The following is a 19,722-nucleotide window of genomic DNA, read 5'->3' as shown; positions in this document are numbered from 1 at the left end:
TGTTTGAAGTTATGCTTTTTATTAGCAGGCAGGGCAGGGGATGGTAATAATTTTTCCTCCCCTCCACTTTCCTCTCCTCCTCCTTTGCACCTCCTTCTGCGGGCTATAAACTTAAGTTACAAGTGTCACTGGGTTCATGTGTGTGTTGTGACGTGCCGACTCCTCCATGCATGTGTGCGTATATATGCAGGCATGTGTGTCAGTTGACTTTACTCAAGAGGAAAGCACGTTGATATGTTTGATGTTTTCCCTTTTTTTTTGGGACAAAGTATTTGGCATGTACTCCTAAATCACATTCTGACTTGAAAAAAGAACATGAAAACACGACGTACCAATATGTTCTTGAATCTGTCCCCCCAAGGGATACACCCCCGTATCATGTATGCTGCATGTCTACACTCACAGGACACAGACACATACACACACATACACTACATACACATACACTACATACACATACACTACATACACACGAGGGTGTATACGCACTGCAGAGGTCTGACTCACATCTCAAGTTGTATTTTGATAACGTCCTGTTATTTTTCCTCACTTGTGTATATATATATATTAATATTATTCTCCATATCGTTGTTTTTTTTGCGCTGTAATGCGATCACACTTGAACATTAGAGTTTAATCAACACTGTATATCACTCTGGATAACAGCATCCCAAAGATTTAACAGCAAAGGAAGAATAAAGGGAAAGTAGGAAAGTGGTGTTACAGCAAATAAATAGAGAAGTAATAACATAGAGATATATACAACTGGTGTAAGAATAGATAATAGCTGCGGGTCTAGTTTATATGTAAACAGTGTACACCAACATAATATATACTAAAGTTAAGTTATAATCGTTTTTGTTTGTATTGATATAACAAAATATAAATATAATATGGTATATGATGTGGTAAGACAGTACAATATATTTACATAGTATTGTATGGTTTTAGATACAGTGTAAGATGCAATACAATGGTAGTAATAATAATAATTATAATATAATATACTTTTACATATAATATAGTATAATAAGAGAAAGAGAAGAGCAAAACATTGAAGAGTTCAGTTAGGAGGATTGGGCGGTTAATAGCGAAATATGAGGAAGTCAAGGATCAGGAAATGAAAACAGTAGTGGGAGCAGAGACAAGGGACCGAAGGAGGTGGGGGGGGGGGGGTGTGGGTGTAGTGAAGTGGGGAACACGGTAGAGAGGTGCGAGTGTGAACAAATAGCCTAGTTTCACTTTTACACCATCGGATGGATATCTGTCCTGACGGGTATAATAGGCACCCGACCCACCTGTCTGTGTGTGTGTGTGTGTGTGTGTGGTTCAGTGAGGAAGTCGGGCGGGGGGGTTCCAATGTAATCGGACAAGCTCTTTCATCATTTAATCACCCTGTAATGGGCCTCAAATGACCCTCACCTTCACACACACACACTCACTTACCTTCCTCCCCCACAGCCCTGCTGTTTTACCTCTCTGCTCTCTCTCTGGTTGCTGGCTACCAACAAACACAGAGTGTCGAGCAGCAGGTGTGTTGATTAGGCAGGTGTGGCGCTGGCTGCGTGTCTGCCTGGGCCGATCTCCGATCATATTCCACCATCTGGATGAAGACTGACAGATTAACACTGAGCCAGGCTTACTCCTGCCGTCACAGCAGTAGCACTCCCTCCACCAGTTCACAAGCTAGTCTCTGCCCAGTCAGTATCTTAGCCCTGCAGAGTCGTAGACAGACCACCAGGTGATCTGAGTCAGCAAGCAACCGCCCTGCTGAAGTGAACTTGGGCAAGACAATGAATCCTCAGCAGCTCCATGGTTTCTGTTCTACACCTGATCTTAGGTCTAATGAATGCTCCCATTATTATCGCCATTATTAAATTATTACACGCTGTCTTTATGTGTCTTTACTTCTATAACAGTTTCCAGTGACAGACCATGAAGGCTCAGCCGTGTTCAGAAAGGATAACATCACTTTTCAAGCCTTAGGGTCTCGTATTCACAAATGAAGCCTTTTACTTTCACTTGGGAAATAGAATAAGTTATATGATGCGATCAAAGAAAACCTTTACTTTAGTGCCAACTACTGTTTTAAATCCCCCCCGATAATCACAGCACCAATCGAGTGGGATTGAATCTGAAGGAAGAGTTTGCGGAAAGAAGTAAATCATTCCTCTAACACAGTGATTTTCAACCGGTGTGCCGCGGCACACTAGTGTGCCGCGAGAGATCGTCAGGTGTGCCGTGGGAAATTTTCTAATATCACCTAATTAACCATTGTCGGGTGTCTGTGCTGTAATAAAGTGTCGCAGATAATGTAATACTCTTCTATGGCAGTGGGTGGCAGCAGAGGGATTTAAATACCTGTAAAGACAATAGAGTTAGTGCTGCGCGACACGTGACAGTGACAGTTTGGGATCAAAGCAAGACGAGCAAGTGACAGTGATGAAAAACAAAAAAAGGTGACAGTGATGGAGAAGTTTTTGAGAAGGGAAAATGCAAATGCCGAACAGGGCCCTGGACAAAATTCTGACCCAGATGAAGGCCCAAGTATGAGTGGTCGACAAAAGAAAAAAGACAAGACGGTGAGCTCGAGGCAATACAGCGAAAGCTATCTTTCATTTGGATTTACGTTCACCGGGGATGCAACGGCCCCGAGTCCGCTGTGCTTGGTGTGTGGTGAGAAGCTATCCAATAGCGCCATGGTGCCAAGCAAGCTTAAACGCCATCTCCAAACGAAACACCCTTCCGTTCAAAACAAGTCGATGGACTATTTTGTACGCTTACGTACAAACAATGAGAAACAGGCAACTGTTTTGAGAAAAACCACAAAGGTAAACGAGAGAGCCCTCAAAGCTAGCTACCTTGTTGCTGAACTCGTAGCTAAAACAAAAAAGTCCCACACCGTGGCAGAAACATGAATACTGCCAGCTTGTAAAGCCATTGTGAATGAGATGCTCGGCCCTGACGCGGCCAAAGAGATCGCTAAAGTGCCTCTCTCAGATAACACAATTGCCAGACGTATTGATGACATGTCTGCGGACATAGAAACTGTTGTTTTTGGAAAAGATGCGCATCAGTAAGAAATTTGCCTTGCAACTTGATGAGTCGACGGATATTAGTGGAGATTGTCAGCTCTTGGCCAACGTGCGTTTTGTGGATGGAGAAGCCATTAGAGAGAACTTCCTATTTTGCAAGGCACTGCCAGAAAAATCAACAGGAGATGAAATATTTCCGGTCACGTCGGAATATCTTGACAAAAGCGGGCTTACGTGGGAAAACTGCACAGGTGTCTGCACTGATGGAGCCGCAGCCATGGTCGGGCGCATCAAAGGCTTCGTAAGTAGGGTCAAAGAAAGAAACCCAGCTGTTACTGTTACGCACTGTTTTTTGCACCGTGAGGCCCTCGTTGCAAAGACCTTACCAGCAGATCTAGGTCCTGTGTTGGATGATGTTGTGCGCTTAGTGAACTTTGTGAAGACGCGACCTTTGAAATCTCGCTTATTTGCGTCTCTGTGTGAGGAAATGGGAGCGGAACATAAAGTGTTATTGCTCCACACGGAGGTCCGGTGGCTGTCGCGCGGCAAAAGTGCTGGCCCGTGTGTATGAGCTCCGAGAGGAACTTAAAGTGTTTCTGACAGACGAGAGGCCCGATTTCTCAAAGCTGCTTGCAAGTGATCAGTGGTGTGCAAAGCTGGCATACCTGGCTGATATATTTCATCATCTGAATGAACTGAACACACGGATGCAAGGCCGAAATGAAAACCTGCTTACAAGCACTGACAAAATGAACGGATTCCGTTTAAAGGTGCAGCTCTGGCAACAACATGTGCAGCGTGGCAACCTTGAGATGTTCCCACTCACCGAGAAACTGCAGGATGGCAACACTGCTGCAATGTGCGAGGTGATTGGCAAACATTTGAAAACTCTGGAGGAGAAGTTGTCATTTTATTTCTCTTCAGCCTTCACAGAATGCCTTGACTGGGTTAGGGACCCATACAGCTCAGCATCCGTTGCTGGAAATGACATGACTTTAAAGGAGCAAGAGGAACTCATTGAACTGAAACAAGATCGTGGTTTAAAGCTAAACTTTGCTGATCTTCCTTTGGACAGTTTTTGGTTAGCTGTTGCCAAGGAGTTCCCCATTCTGGCCAACAAAGCTATTTTGACATTGCTCCCGTTTTCAACCACATATCTGTGTGAGCTGAGCTTCTCAAGCTTGACAGCGATAAAAACTAAAAACAGAGAGAGACTGAGAGCTGTTGAGGAAGAGCTTCGTGTGTGTCTTTCTACCATTCCTGCCAGGATATCCATGTTGTGTTCATCGAAACAGGCCCAGGTTTCACACTAAGTGAGTACAAATACATTTAGAAACTATATTATTAACTATATGTATTATATGTACTGTGTTAGTGTCTTTTTGTGTCATTTTGGTTGGTGGTGTGCCCCAGGATTTTGTAAATGTAAAAAGTGTGCCGCGGCTCAAAAAAGGTTGAAAATCACTGCTCTAACAGCTGTGAACGGCATCTATCATTGTAAATCTGTCAACGGTGTGGTTAGGTTGAAAATTGTTTTTGGAAGGAAAAGCATTAGATCTTTATTCTTACCGGCGTCGGTAAGCCATTAAGAACAAATTCCGTTTCACACGAGGCCGTAATTATAACTCTTTGTTTTCTTTTCCTTCCTGCTGAGATTTATAGTTGCCATGGTGAAATAATAAGACAAACCAGCAAAATCCCAATGGTTTATCTCGCAGCTGTTGGCGTAGTTTTTCACCTTGAGGGCTTCTATAAATGGAACTGAGAACACTCAGCCCCGGGTTTGTCTGTAAGCGGGCAGGGACCGGCTAAATAACAATGTGGGAGAGCAGTTTTAGAGCGGCAGTCAATTGAAAATGTAATCGACAGATGTGGTGAAATATGCAGAGGGTTGATTATTTGTTGGAACGGAAGGTGATGTAGGTGGGTCTTTCTAGTTGAATAACAAGTGAATGAGCAAGTTGCTGAATATACGTCACCTCTGGTCACTAAGGTACTGAATGAAATCCCACATTTTGAATCATGATTCATTGTGGTTCTTTTTGACGGTGATACAAATGTGCAGTGGTGTCAGTTATGATGTGTGGCTCTTTGTTTTGCAGGTGCTGGTGCCTAAGAGGGCTGAGTTCAAAGGGAAGATGATTGAGGTGGACATCTACGAGGCAGGAAAACACTTCCTGAAAGGCCGACCGACAGAAGAGAGTAAGCCCTTCACTCCCTCCATTGCCAAACCACTTCAGAAGGGAGAGGTGTCCGGCCTGATGCAGGTAAACGCACACAAATACAGTTCAATGCATGCCTCGAGTCACGTCATTTTCCAATTAAATGCTGCAGTTCAGTACATCAAAGTAAATGTGCACAAACAGATTTATGCATGTAAGCACAGTCATCGCTTCATGGCTGTGCCACAAAATATGAAGTCAACTGTACTTCCGTAGCAAACAGTTTAAAATAGCGTTGACCGGGTGATTGACATAAAACAAAAGGAACAGCACAACATTATGTTTGAAACTGAACCTGACCTGGAGATCAACCTGAAGGGGCTAAATACAAGATTGGAAGCATTTCTATTGCCTCCCAACGGCTCTCAACATGGCAGCGGCTGAGCAGGCAGCTCGCAGCTAACAGCGGTAACATTGCAAACAACGGCGACGGTAATGACGGAGCTAACCGTGTTTTCCTGAGGGGGAACCGGAGGGTGAGTGCTACGCATCTGGACAGATTTATCAGCTGTAACTGGCGAATGAGTAGTGCAGAGCAGCAGCCATGAGACAGCCAATGGAGCACGCTCACATGCACTGGGCCTGGCTGTGTCAACAAAGCCAGGAGAAGCTCAGATTACCACACACACACACACACACACACAGGGAGAGTGACTTCAATCTCTGCTCAGGTAGACATTACTCTGCTCTATCTTTATATGGCAAAGAGTTGTTTGCTGCTATGTCAATGCTCTGATTATAGCATTTAGAACTTTAAATGTCAGGAACAAATAGAACTACCAGTAAAACATGAGCTAAAAGAGTATATGGGAACGAGAAAGGAAAGAGAGTAATGCTGGTACACAGGTTAAAACACCTTTTCAACTCGAGGCCATCTTGCGTTGGGATCACACCAGCCGTGACTCTACATCGTGCCAGGGGAATAAAGTGGCAGGTTCCAAAGTACTGTTTGTGACCAAGACGATCTGACCTCTTGATGCATGTTCCATGGTCAGATACAGAGACGACAGATCACAAGGTGCGATACACTGTGTTGTGAAGTCCATTCAATGCAATTTGATTCAGCTGCAAACTTATAATAATTAATGCAAGATTACATTATTTTACACAAAAGAAAGTAAATAAGTTTTAAGTAACTGGGATGGATTTTTCGTTGGGTTTTGTTAAGTTCGACATCAATCTTAATTTAGTTTCTGAGCGCATATTGTTGTAAATAAAACAGAATATGACTTCTGTGGTGCTCTATCGATGAAGCCATATTGGTATACTAATAAGTTATTTTATCTTAAATGAATTCGTGAAGATTTCAGTGCTATATTTAGCAACTTTAAATCAGTTACCCATGTAGTGTGTGTATGAGCGTGTCTACCAGATGTGTTCTGGTCTTTTTTAGGTAATGAGAGGACCTTTCTGTCAAGCCCTCACACTGTGTTCTTTCCTTATCCAAACTATAAAAGCTGTATTTACAACGGCTTTTCAAATTTTGTTCAGTCAGCAAATGAATTAGGTGTGTGTGTGTGTGTGTGTGTGCGTGCGTGCGTGTGTGTGTGTCCACATTTTTAATCCATTCTCACTGCAGTTTGTGGAAAAGCCCCAGTGTATCAGGCGTGAGATAAGTAATTTAAGATAAGCTGGAGCTGGCTAAACTGTCCTCTGCCTTCTTTTCCACACACACACACACACACACACACACACACACACACACACACACACACACACACACACACACACACACATGTTAATGTATCTGTTTCACTGCATGTTATTTTTCACTCCGACTAGCTGTAGCTTATAGCTCAGGACATGGAGCCACAGAGCAGAATATGATACACTTTCTAATTTCACACTCCATCAGCCTTTACTGAGAGAGAGAGAGAGAGAGAGAGAGAGAGAGAGAGAGAGAGAGATAAAAATGAGATAAAAAGACAAACGGTCTCACAACAAGCCAAGCGGTACGTCACTCAGCACTGAAAAGTTCAGCTGTGGGGACAAGACCTTGTAAAATGAGTTGCCTCATAAAGTCTGCAGCACATCCAATACACACACTTGCATTTGTTTCCCCACTCACACTCCTTTAACATTCTTCGACATCCTTACACAACACGCTCAGGCTGCAATATTATTTGGGTTGATGCAACCACGCATGCACTCTCTCAGACACACACACACACACTCTTCAGACTGTAATGCACAATGTCTGTACTATAAATACCTTTGTCTGATAAATGTCCTGATATCAAGAGGAAAATGGAGGTACGGTCATCATTTCCACCCTTAATGTGCTCCAGAAGAGAATTTAAGTAGATATCTGGACTTACTTTGTTCACTCTTTTTATAATGACAATAGCCGGATAGGACACATAATCACTCTGTCTGTTTAACACCCTGTGGAGATGAGATGCAGTGTGTGTTGAAATACAGTGGTGTATCAGGATTTGCAAAAAATGAATGCTCGTCTCTGCTTTCCACAGCATATTGTCAATTAGCATATTGTTATATTAAGTGATCTCCAGTGATGCTGCTGATGATCTGTAATCCATAGTCCTTGACCAGCATTGTCAGCTCTTAATGACACCAGAGTGCCACTGGAGCACAGAGCTCACAGATAAGTGACCGAATGGCTTGGAAACAAAGCAGTATTTGCAACACCGACACACTTATTGTACAGCCCTCTGGTATGTGTGATGTCCTTGACACCCGTGTGTCCAGCATTTATTATTATAAGTGAACTGGTCTGATTGACAGTATGCATGCACACATGCATTTAGTTATATCTGACACTAGCATACTAATGTACATACACACACACACACACACACACTGGTGGCTGGCCTGTACAGATTGAAGACCATCTATTTCCTACGAGTCTCTGCGTGAATCCACCACACACTGAGCTGAATGTGAGATGAATGAATGATTAGGGAAAGGCAGAGAGATGCTCTGTAATTACAGGCTTTTGGCGGAGAGCGAGAGAAAAACATAGGAATAAAGGACCAGGAGAGAGGGAGAGATTGCGTGATGAGGTGCATGATAGCTGAGTAGCTGATAGGAGGACAGGGTCCGAGCTTTGTTTCGTTTCATCGAAGATGCAGAGGAGCGTCGTAAGAGAGTGAGAACGAGAGAGTGGTAGATAAGTGGGTGATTGGATAGGCAGAGGAACCCACTAAGGTCTGAAATATCCATTTGTCGAAAACGAAAAGTGAGAGATCTATCATTTCTGAGTTGGCGAGAGAGAGAGAGAGAGAGAGAGATGATTGCACACCATCCAGCATCCATGCTGATGTGTGTGGGAATGAAGCAACACTGCCGGATGGATGGATGGATGGATGGATGGATGGATGGATTGATAGAGTGACATGTGAAAGCTTGTGTGGACGGCTGTGGACCGATGGACTTGAAAGAGGACAGATATAGTTGAATGTATGGCTGTGAGACGTGATGGCTTGGATGCACACAGCTGATGGATGAGGAGATGAATGGATGTGTGAATGTATTGCAGGTACAGACATTATGGATGGATGGATGAGTAGTGAGGATGGATTCATGGTGATCTCATGGCACACTGCTCTTTGTCTGTGTGCAGCCCAAGATCATGCCTTTGTCCGGTGCGACATGTTCATTAAAAGGCTTTGGTGTTTTTGCCATTCCATGAAACAAGACCAAGGTTTTAGAGGGAGAGAGAAATTAGCTTTTATTGACATGAATGACATCTCTTCTTCTGTTTCTCTTTCTTACCCGCTCTCTATCTCTCCGGCTGTCAGCCCATCATTCACAGAAACAGCACTTTCAGCAAAAGTGGGAGGATGGTAATGAGTCTTTTAGTGGGACACAATAGCAAAGAAAGCACTCAACAGCATGGCGGAGGAAAGAAAAATAGAAAGTATCTTCACCAGTCCTCATCCTCAGATGAAATTAAATGATAGAAGACGAGGGGGTATGTTGGAGAGGCCAGAAAATGAAACAAGAGTGAAAGAGAGAGCAGGAGACAGAAAAGCAGCTTGAGTGCCACCCAATGATCAGTTCTTTTCACGGCATACTTTCTCAAGGAGACCGAGAGAACAGGAGAAAGAGAAGAAAACGGCTCTGCCCCTTTCACCAGACAGCAAATTGACAGTTGGTATGAAAGAAAAAGGAGTGAGCCGGGCAGGGAATACGAGTAGTGAACAATGCCCCTCCATGACGACAAATTGACAGAAAAACAAAAAAAAAATGGAGGTGAATGGACGAATCTCAGCTCGTGTATACAATTTCATTTTCCCTTTCTCTGGGGCTTGTATTCATGGTCTCCCCAGCCTTCCTTGTGGATTTCTTTCTTTTTCATCATATCTCTGTTTTTCTTTTCTTTCATTGCTTTTTTCTTTGTGTTTGTGTCCCGTGTCATGATTTCATTATTTATCCTCTTTCCTCCCTTCACCTCTTGCTCCTCTGTCCTCGCAATTCTGTTTTTAATCAGTTCATCCATCTCGTGTGTGTGTGTGTATACAGTATTTGACTTGTTTGCCATGAATGGGTAGAAAAATATAAAAACACTGCGTGGAAAGTGTTCAATTTATAATTGTATCTTTGTATATTCTGGTACAGGCTGAGTGGGAGGGATTGCTGGTATTTTGCATCATAGTGCTTCCAGAACATTTACACAGACACACACTACAGGTTCATTGGTAAAATCGAAGATTTTACGCACACACACACACACACATTGATCCTTGTACACACACACACGTACACAACCACGCCGGTGTGCGTGGCAGACTCCTACTAGCCGCAGGCTATACGAGACACTGGCTGTGTTCACACCATCGTCATGTAGACAGAACACACACACGTCTAACACAAACATATACGCACACACAGGCACCAAAATCAAACGAAAATCTGCATTTCACGCCAAACAATTGAACCGCTCTGTCTTGACATGCAACTGTTGTGGGTTGTTGCTTTGATGTTGCGTTATGCACAAATCATGTTGTCATCTCTATTGTCAGGAAAAGAACAAAGCTAATCAGAGATCATGCTGTCTCTTCTAGACCAGATACAGTAAATCCTCTCAAATCCATTGTTGTTTTGTATGATTTAACATGTCAAAAGGTTTTGCTTGGCCTTTGCATGACTTTGTTTACTCTAATGGCAAAGGATTAGTTTTGCCTTCAAAGCAGCAGCTATTTCCAGCATTTGGTTGAGCATGTCACATGGTACTGCATGGCCTGCATGTTGTGTGTACGTGAAGACCCAAAGCCACACTAACAAAGGAATGAATGTTAAGCCATCAAATATTAGTCTATTTTCAGAATTCTTACCTAACACGTCAAATGGCATTACGCAGTAGTCTGTTTTGTTTATTTCAAATGTCAGGGTGTTTTAAATACCCCTTGCTCTGGGTTTGCTTTTAAACCACAGACAGAAGATGTAAATAACAAAGCACTTAACCAAAAGCTGTTGGAAGAAAACAAAACCAGATGTTTAGTTATTTAGCAATCATGTTTTTTTTGGCCTTTTCTTCCGCGTTATTGTAAAAATAGACTTTTTCCTCGTGACCATTCTCCTGAGCGAAGTCCTTCAGCTTTTGAGTCACCCACGGCTTTGTATTTTATTTCAAATTATACCAATCTCTTAAGATAAACACGCTGTCTCAACAGAATTACAGCTGGACTCTTCCTGAAGAACGTCTCAGCAGTTTATTCCTGTTATTGCAATAGTATTTGATTGAAAGAGGAAAATCATATTTTATTTACAATATGGAAAACAGAGTTCTTCCAACACTAATAATGTAAAAAGTGTATCACGCAGCTTGAAGTGGCCTTTTCCAATCAACCTGTCAGTCACCTGAGTTCTCAGCCATTGGGTTACCTGCTAACCACTCACACATGTACCCTAAGGTGTAGTTGCTTTAGGCTCAGGGCTTCAGCATCCTTTCCCTTCAGATAGTTGGGGAAGCAGCTGTGAAGAAGACGATGAGAGAAGATATGCTCTTTGGATTACTCGAGGCATTTCCCTGTGCTAATGTGTGACTGAATAAGGCCCACCTGTACAGGTTCGGTAGAAGTTCTGCTCTCCCTTTATCTCCACATCCAGCCAGCCGTTTAGTGTAAGCTTTTACTTTGCAACAGTGTTCAGTCTTTAATCATGCTAATGGAATTGATAACAATAGTTTACAGGGGTGATTGTCTTTGCTCACTTACATTTTTTTCAGTGTTGGGATACACCTGAGAAATATAATCTTCCCTCTTTAATTCCAAACTCAGGAAAACACCTTGCTACTTAATCACCTGAGACACATTACCTGGAATCACTCCCAGGACACAGATTGTTGGCAAACTGCTTTAAACAGCAAGTTACTGAGAACGTAATGGTGTATTGGATGACGTCAAATTAAATCTGAAATATGACTTTGGTTGTCTTACAACCGCCTCAGGCCTCTTCCCCTCTTTGCCCTCAGGCAAAGATACGACCGAGTAAGTGGCAAGAGTAATTGGTATATTACACTGACCTTTTTCTTGTCCACCGTGTGTGTGTGTGTGTGTGTGTGTGTGTGTGTGTGTGTGTGTGTGTGTGTGTGTGTGTGCGCACACGTTAATTCCATTTTAGGTCTGTTCAGCTTTTTCCCTTGCCTGTCTGAAAGCATCTGCTGTCTGTCATAGTACCATGTCATGTGTTTGAAACATACATTCACACCTAACACCTCGTACACACATGTAGTTAACTGTAGCTGTAAACCTATTTGCGAGGACAAGGCTTGATACGTGTGTGTGTGGAGTATAAAGTATACTTGCTTATGTCTGTTAGTCAGGTGTATAGATAAGCATGATATGCACTGTAATATACAAAATGCGTGCATCAAGTACAAGATCTAAACTGTGTGTGTGTGTGTGTGTGTGTGTGTGTGTGTGTGTGTGTGTGTGTGTGTGTGTGTGTGTGTGTGTGTGTGTGTGTGTGTGTGTGTGTGTGTGTGTGTGTGTGTGTGTGTGTGTGTGTGTGTGTGTGTGAGAGAGAGAGAGAGAGAGAGAGGGGGAGTTACATTTACTCAGTTTGATGCCTATATAAAGCACCTGTCTGTCAGCTGGGTTGTGCTGCTGGTTTGGTGATGCTCTGGTGCGTTTACCAGATGGCAGCAGAGGAAGCGGTGAGTGGAGCAGGGACACTGGTGTCTTAAATGATGTTTAGGGTTTTTCATATGCAGGTATTGTGAAGTGAAGGTGGTTCTTCTGTCCTTATGGTTTTGGGTGTTGTCGACAGTACAGCGATTCGTGTAGGTTGGGGATTTAGTGTCGCTACCAAATCTTTTTAGATGGAGTAGGAAACATCTTTTGAGTGTTGATGATGGTTATCAATCACATTAAAGGTACTACTGTATATGCTGTGATATGCACGTCTTATGTGTGTCTATGTCATCTAATACATGTATATGGGGCACAACCACTGCTGACGCTGTCAGCACTTCGCTATAGCCCTGGAAACATCACAGATCCATATATATATATATATATATATATATATATATATATATATATATATATATATATATATATATATATATATATATATATATATATATATATATATATATATATATATATATATATATATATACTTATGACCATGTGATATTTCAGTTATTCTTTTTTAATAAATCTGCAAATATTTCTACATTTCTGTTTTTTTCTGTCAAGATGGGGTGCTGAGTGTACATTAATGAGAAATAAAATGAACTTTTTTGATTTTAGCAAATGGCTGCTATGAAACAAAGAGTGAAAAATTGAAAGGGGTCTGAATACTTTCCGTACCCACTGTATGTCTCCCTCTCCAGCTGCTTTATGGTAGATAGAACTGGTGATATTGATTTCCATTCCCATGGTCGACAGACACCAGCGGATGCACTGTTGTGTTTATTGCATCTGTTGACTTGGCTGTAATTTTGCACTTTCTGTTGCGTATAGGGAGAAAATAGAGCCAGCACAAGCCGCACCTCTGTAGTGAATTTAATGAATATGATTTGCTGTGATATATATGTATATAGTGATGTGTGCCGATGTAAACTTGTGTTGTGTGTGCATACACATGTGTAGTTTTACCCACATACACCGAGAGTTTCACAGTAGCGCGGATGGAGGAAACATGACACAAGTTCCCCACTGAGCCTCATTACTCTTTTTGAGTTCCAACAAAGACATTTATCTGTTTCAGAAATATTACTTGTAATCACTCTTAATTTCTCTCCCATCCGTCTGTGTTGAAAATGCAGCTGCAGCTCATTGTGATTGTCACTATGGCTTTGTCAAATCACCCGTGACTAAGGAGCCTGTTACAGTATCTGTTTGGGCACGTACACTCTCTCACACACACACACACACACACACACACACACACACACACACCACTTCCATGGTCTCTGTGTCTCGAGCGACGCTGACAGCTGGTGAGGATCATGTGAGAAATGTGACCACTGTGTATTGTGCTTTCTGGCTCTCGTGATGCGTTGGTGTGTGTCACTGTGTGTATCTTTGTGTGAATATGCCAGTGTGTTGGCGGAGGCTGCACCAGACAGATTTTTCTTTAAAAAAAAAAAAGGTGCATGCGTGGAATTGGAGCAAGAGTTTTTAAGACACAGAGAGATGTTTGAGAGTCCCAGACCTCGAGGGAAAAGGGTCTCGCTGTGCTAGCCAGTCTGTCCCCCTAGTGTAGCGTTAGATGCTTTTCAGGAGGATTATTTTTGCTCTACTGCTGTGAGCAGAGACAGAAATTCTCCACCACAGGCCTACACGTACAAACACACTTACTCACAAATGCCAGCTCTTCCTCTCTTTCTCACAGACAAATGCACAAACTCAGCACGCCAGCTAGCAGGTGGTGAACTATCATTGAAAGCCACATCTCTCATCTTTTCCTTTCCGTTTTTCTCTTCTCTCCTCCCCTCTCCCCCACTGTGCTGACACGCACCTACTGCCACTTGGATTTTCACTTATCCTCCCTACTTCTAATAGATTTTAGACTGTGCTATTCAGTCTCTCGCCTGGCGCCCTGTTGTGAGAGGGCACCTGCAGAGAGACTGATAAAGAGATGGATAGGAAGGAAGGCAGCACACTTGGCCTGTCGATGTAGAGAAGTATAATGGTATTTCACCAGCCCTTTGCTCTGAATATATTTCTCTTTTTGTTTCCATAAAATAATAATTTAACTTGCTCCTGTTCTTACTTCTTACTCACGTAAGCAGGACATGGCATTTGCCCTACTCAGTGAATTTCATTGAAGTCTTTACAGGAATTATTTCTCATTCACATATTCCTGTTATGAATGAACCAACTTTTCTCTCTCTTTATTCTTACACTGTCAGTTCATTAATCCTTTAATGAAGAAGCCAACGTTTAAAAGCCGTACAGTGTAACCTCGGGGAAGAGTACTTTTTGATTAAATGTTGTTGTTGCTGATGAGATTGGATCAGTGATTTGAACTCGTGACAGAAGCACCTGTATTCATTCTGATCACATGTTTACAGTTAAGAGGCTCACGAGTAGCACACATGCACCCTTATTGTTTTTCAAGCGTCAAAAGAGCGTATCAGTTTCGCCATTAGAGAGTCCACCGATGATCCTCACAGTAGTGGATACATCAGCCAGACCGCTGTTAGTGATTCTCCCTCCACCTATTGTCTGAAGTTACTGTGAGTGACTTTTAGATGCATCACGTAGGCGTTGCTGGTCACAGTATCCATCCTCCATTGTGTGTGGTAACAGAGGAAAGCATTCAGCCACAGTGGCGAGGAGAAGAGTGGGTGGCGAGGTAGCATTCACAACGATCCGAGAGGACGGGGGGGGGCAGGAGTAATGTGTAGGATAGTGAGGCAGAGTACAGATGCTGTGCAGCTGCTCAGACACACGGCCATGTGCACGCAACAGTGTAGGCGAGCACCAACTCTGTTACATGCATATACAAACGATAGGCCTGTATACAAGCATGTGTTTGTACTTTGACGACATCTGTCGCGCTTTTATGCTGCATTCACGTGCAATCAGGCAGATAGTAGACGGCAGACCGGATATCATTTATTAAGGGAGCGAGAGGAGGATGAAATGAGTTGAGGCTGGCAGGAAATAACGGCATCGGCATCCTAAGTTGAAATGTCATTTTTTGTTTTTCCTTTTGCGAGTTTTTCTGTCTTCTCATAAAAACTTCTTCACTAAATAAGATGGCAAACTGATACACAACATGCACAGCCAGTGATGGGCAATGGTAAACAGAATTCCTCAAGTTGGCTAAGCTTCCTACATGGGGGGGAAAAAAGGATGGAGGATGAAAAAGAAAATGGCCAGACCTGTCATTGGCGATCCATAGAGAGAGAAAATAAAAAACAGACGAGACAGAAGGTCGGTAAACAAGACTTAATGGAGATACTTGAGGGGGGGGGGGAGAGAGCGTTCGGAGTCTATCTGCCTATGGTAAATATCAAAGCCAAACCTCATTCAGCTATCCCTAGTGAACTTGATTAAAGGTTATTCTGGAAGGCCGCCCCACATAAACTACCTTCGTGCTGATATGGAACTTTACCAACTGTCACGCAGGAGGAGACGTACATTGTTTGGTTTTTTTATGTTTGACCATTGCCGACATGCCAAACACACAAACAGCAGTACCACAGTCTCAGCCGAACTTCGCTCTACTTACATTGCAGGCTGACTCTTGTTTTTTCACTTCTCCCGAGCTCACATACATAACTCCATCACAGTGCACCTTCCTCAACATCAGCTTGATTCAATAGACAGCACTCTGTAATAATTGGATCACTAGAGAACTGCATTAGCTGCTTTACACAGAGATAATGGCACGGTAATTGAAATGCACTCATTTGCATAAGCAAATGGCTGGCTTCATGAATGCTTCCAACCACAAACTATCCAAATGAGCAGTGAATTTAAAATTGTGTGAATTATTGTTTCTGTAATTTCCGAATGAAACAGAGTTGTAGAGAGAGAGATAGGGAAGTGGAAGACATGCTAAGGCCCTGTAATTCCCCTTTGCTCGCCTAAATGATGGTGCTACATCCTGATGTCAGGTGGCATCAATATATGTATTTGTGATAATGATCAGCAGCAATGATCCATGACGGATAGTCATGCACCGCCGCACCTAAATGGCTATTTTATGAAGAACCTGAGTAGATTGTGATTTGGTTGACAAATGTGGCAAAATAAACTTCAGATATTTGTTTTTTTTAACAACTGAATTTGGTCCTTCTCTTCCTCTTCCTGCACGGACATTTATCTTTTTCTCCTGCTCAGTTCTTGTCAGCATCGCTCTTTCCTGTCCTGTCACTGTCACATCCCGTCAGTTATGGATGTCTTTTTAATGGTCCAACACATTAGGACCAAACAGAACTCACTGATTACAGACATTTCATTCGCTGGATCACTGGCCACTCTGCTGTCAGGTCTCGCTGTTTGATTTGTGACTGTGGCCAGCTGATTTAATCTAAACACGATCCCTTAATTATGAATTATGGACAGAGCTTGTGCTACGAGCTGCAACGAACTCTGTGTCCAAAAGTGTGTGGGAGAATGGCGGGGCCTTTGTGTGCAATGCTGTGTGTTTGCGCGCGTCGGAGGAACATTCACATTCAGCTCTACTCACCAGCAGGTTCAGATCTTCCACCTCTACAACAGGAAGTAGTACGCGCTGAACATGGTGGCCTTCTTTACAAGAGAATTTGTGCTGTTTTAATTGAAATAGCTCATTTTTAACCACCAAAAGATTTGTATTCATGATCTCTGTAAGTGGACATTATCTGAAATGTAACAGATTCATTTTCTTGATGAGCAGGGAGACCGGACTGAGACCCTCATATAATTAAACATGTTGTTATTACACGTGAATATTACGCGTCGAAAAATGCGACGCAATTTTTCTAAGCTTTCTCACCCAATAAAGGTGCCAACCAATCACATTGTGTGGAATGTACACTACTGTGTGCAACAACACAGAGGCTCCGAACCAAGACTGCAAACGGAATTACTCCTTTCAACACCGACAAAGGCAGCGCATATCAAATCCACTCCTTCTCTTCTTACCTTTCACAATAAAAGCCCAAGACTAAACTCAATAGCATAGCTTACAGTAGCTTAGGCTGTACAACAATTGAGAGGTTGCTGTGAGTCAATATGATGAAAAATACTCAAAACCTTTTATTTTATTTAGAGTTGCAACTGTTTTAAATTTGCATCGCTGCTGGTATGAATAGTTTCAATGTGAAATAGGCGAGTATTTTACATTTTTGTGTTGTTTATTCGTAGCAACCCTGGTGTGAAAAGGCCTTTAGGGGGAAATAAATAAAGGACGCATCAAAATATCTACCTGTCTCTAACTCTGTCTGATTCAATTGTTTTTCTGTTTGTTTGCCTCCACAGCAACCGATTGCCAATGGCATCCAAGATCCTGCTTCATCTATGCCTTCTTCATCCGTTCTGTTGATCGGCTCTCACAGTCTGGACAGGGAAGTGCTGAAGAAGCTGGGAATCGGGCTCACTCTGGCAGCAGCCATCCTGGCCTTCATCATAGAGAAACTGTACTGATGGAGCAACTGCAGACTAGAAGAGGACTGTGCAGAAGGGAGAGGACGTATGTTTGAAGCGGGTGAACACAGCGACATATCGTTAGATCCCTTACGACAGACATACTGCTCATGCTCTTCAATGTTGAATGAACCCGAAGAAGAAGAGAAAGTGAGATTGACGATAACGCGTCGGTAACGCCGACACAGTTAGTTGAGAGGACTTGATATTGGTGTTTTCTGCCATTGAAGGAGGAATAACCCCATGGGCAATGACAGGCCTAGCAGACACTTTTTATACAATTATTGGTTTCAAATAACACCGAGTTACACTCAATTTTAATTGGAATCTATTTCAAGTATCATATTCTGTCTCATATGAGAGGATGATGAATGTGACTTTACAGCATGCCGAGTTGTAGTGTGATTCTCCAGCATCTTTGTTTTTTGTTGTTTTAAAGTGGGCTGAAGTGCTGAGAATGTGGATTTCCAAATATTGTATGTTATAAAGTCGTCCATCCTTGTTTTGATAGATTGAATTGTGCTTACTTTGTCGTATGTCTCATTTTATTCTGTGTAAAGAGCTACATCATAATTTGGTATCCTTCCCTTTAAAGTATTTGAATAAGAGTCACTGACGGTATATTTCCAGATCTTCATCACAAACTTCTTTCATCCTGTTTTTATTCTTTTGTTAAAGTGGTTTTGTTTCATTTTATGTTTTTTGCCTCACACATCAAAGTCAAATGGAATTAGTTGACGTCTTAACTTCTCTGATTAGTTACAATGTAACAGTTGGCCAGGTGGACAATGCTGAGCGCTCTGATTGATGGTCATTACAGATCCACCATCACCGCACGCTCAATGCGATTTATTTCATCTGCATGTGATGATCTGCACCCGGGCCACCTGTCAGGCTTGTTTCATACCTTCTCCCTTACGGTGCCTGTGGTGGTGTCTAGCTGATATCCACGTCAGCCATTTCTGCCGATGACGGCAAATGTATCCAAAACATTGCTGGACATCACTCGAGGTGAAGGTGGACCTTTTTTCTCTTCCTTGTATTTCAGGTGAACTGACCCTGTAAACTTGTGGTGTATACATAGTCTGAGTCATTATTGAGACAGAAGTATATTTTAGTTTGAACTGTTGAATAAAGGGCAAAACGCAATTTGTCACGTGTGAAATTGCGTGTTGATTGATCGACTAATTTAATTATTAAGTTTATTAAACGAGTTTTCATGACATGAAAACCTCTTTATATAAGTCCTTTACAGTGTATATGGGAGAGTGCCATGTCTCTTTACAGCACTGTGTATCGTTGACTTGTTGTCATGCATACAGTCCGTTTGTCTTCCTCTCTCATGGCTTTCTGTTTTGCAGTACAACAGTCCCAACATGTGCTCTGATATTTCCGACAGTTAATAATTCATCCCCCAATTTATGTGTCTCATCGCACTGGCACGTGTCTCCGTCAGTATGTCTGCAACTTTGTCTTTGTACTCATGCCCTGCATATATTTCCAGTCACAAGTGTCGCTTTCGGCTCATTTGTGAGCTTGTTTCTATGTCAGAAGGTGTGCGTGTGTGTGCGTGTCTGTACGTGCTTGTGCTCTGATGTAGTGTCTGTAGTTTCCTCCAATGCTTAATTTAGCAGAAAGCCAGCATGTGTGCATCAGTGTGTGTGTGTGTGTGTGTGTGGTTCAGAAGTGACAGGAGTCATCACTCTCATTCAGAAAGCATGTCACACATTCTGTTGACACATGCATGCACCCTAATAATAATAATAATAATGTATTTTATTTTTTTTAATCTCAGAGTGCCACAGAGCCAGTACATAGTAAAAAGCATAGTTAAAACATAAAAAATAAAACTATAATAAAATAAAACTGACTTTTCTTTCCTGATGCAAATGATGCACGTTAAGCGAA

The 19,722-nt window shown here is 42.4% G+C and overlaps 1 protein-coding gene across 2 annotated transcripts in view; it reads left to right on the top strand.

Annotated features, from left to right (window-relative positions):
* The window catches only part of cdkal1 (CDK5 regulatory subunit associated protein 1-like 1), a 203,175-nt gene extending 183,863 nt beyond the window's left edge, over nt 1-19,312 (top strand). For both annotated transcript variants that reach the window (XM_079275747.1, XM_079275748.1), the window contains exons 14-15: nt 5,138-5,302; nt 17,650-19,312. In XM_079275747.1, coding sequence (XP_079131873.1) covers nt 5,138-5,302; nt 17,650-17,814 — 330 coding nt within the window. In that variant the 3' untranslated portion in view covers nt 17,815-19,312. The remainder of the gene's footprint in view (nt 1-5,137; nt 5,303-17,649) is intronic.
* The last annotated feature ends 410 nt before the right edge of the window (nt 19,313-19,722 follow it).

The sequence above is a fragment of the Melanostigma gelatinosum genome (assembly GCF_949748355.1).
Source record: "Melanostigma gelatinosum genome assembly, chromosome: 9".
Lineage (NCBI taxonomy): Eukaryota > Metazoa > Chordata > Actinopteri > Perciformes > Zoarcidae > Melanostigma > Melanostigma gelatinosum.
This window is presented reverse-complemented; position numbering and strand designations above follow the sequence as displayed.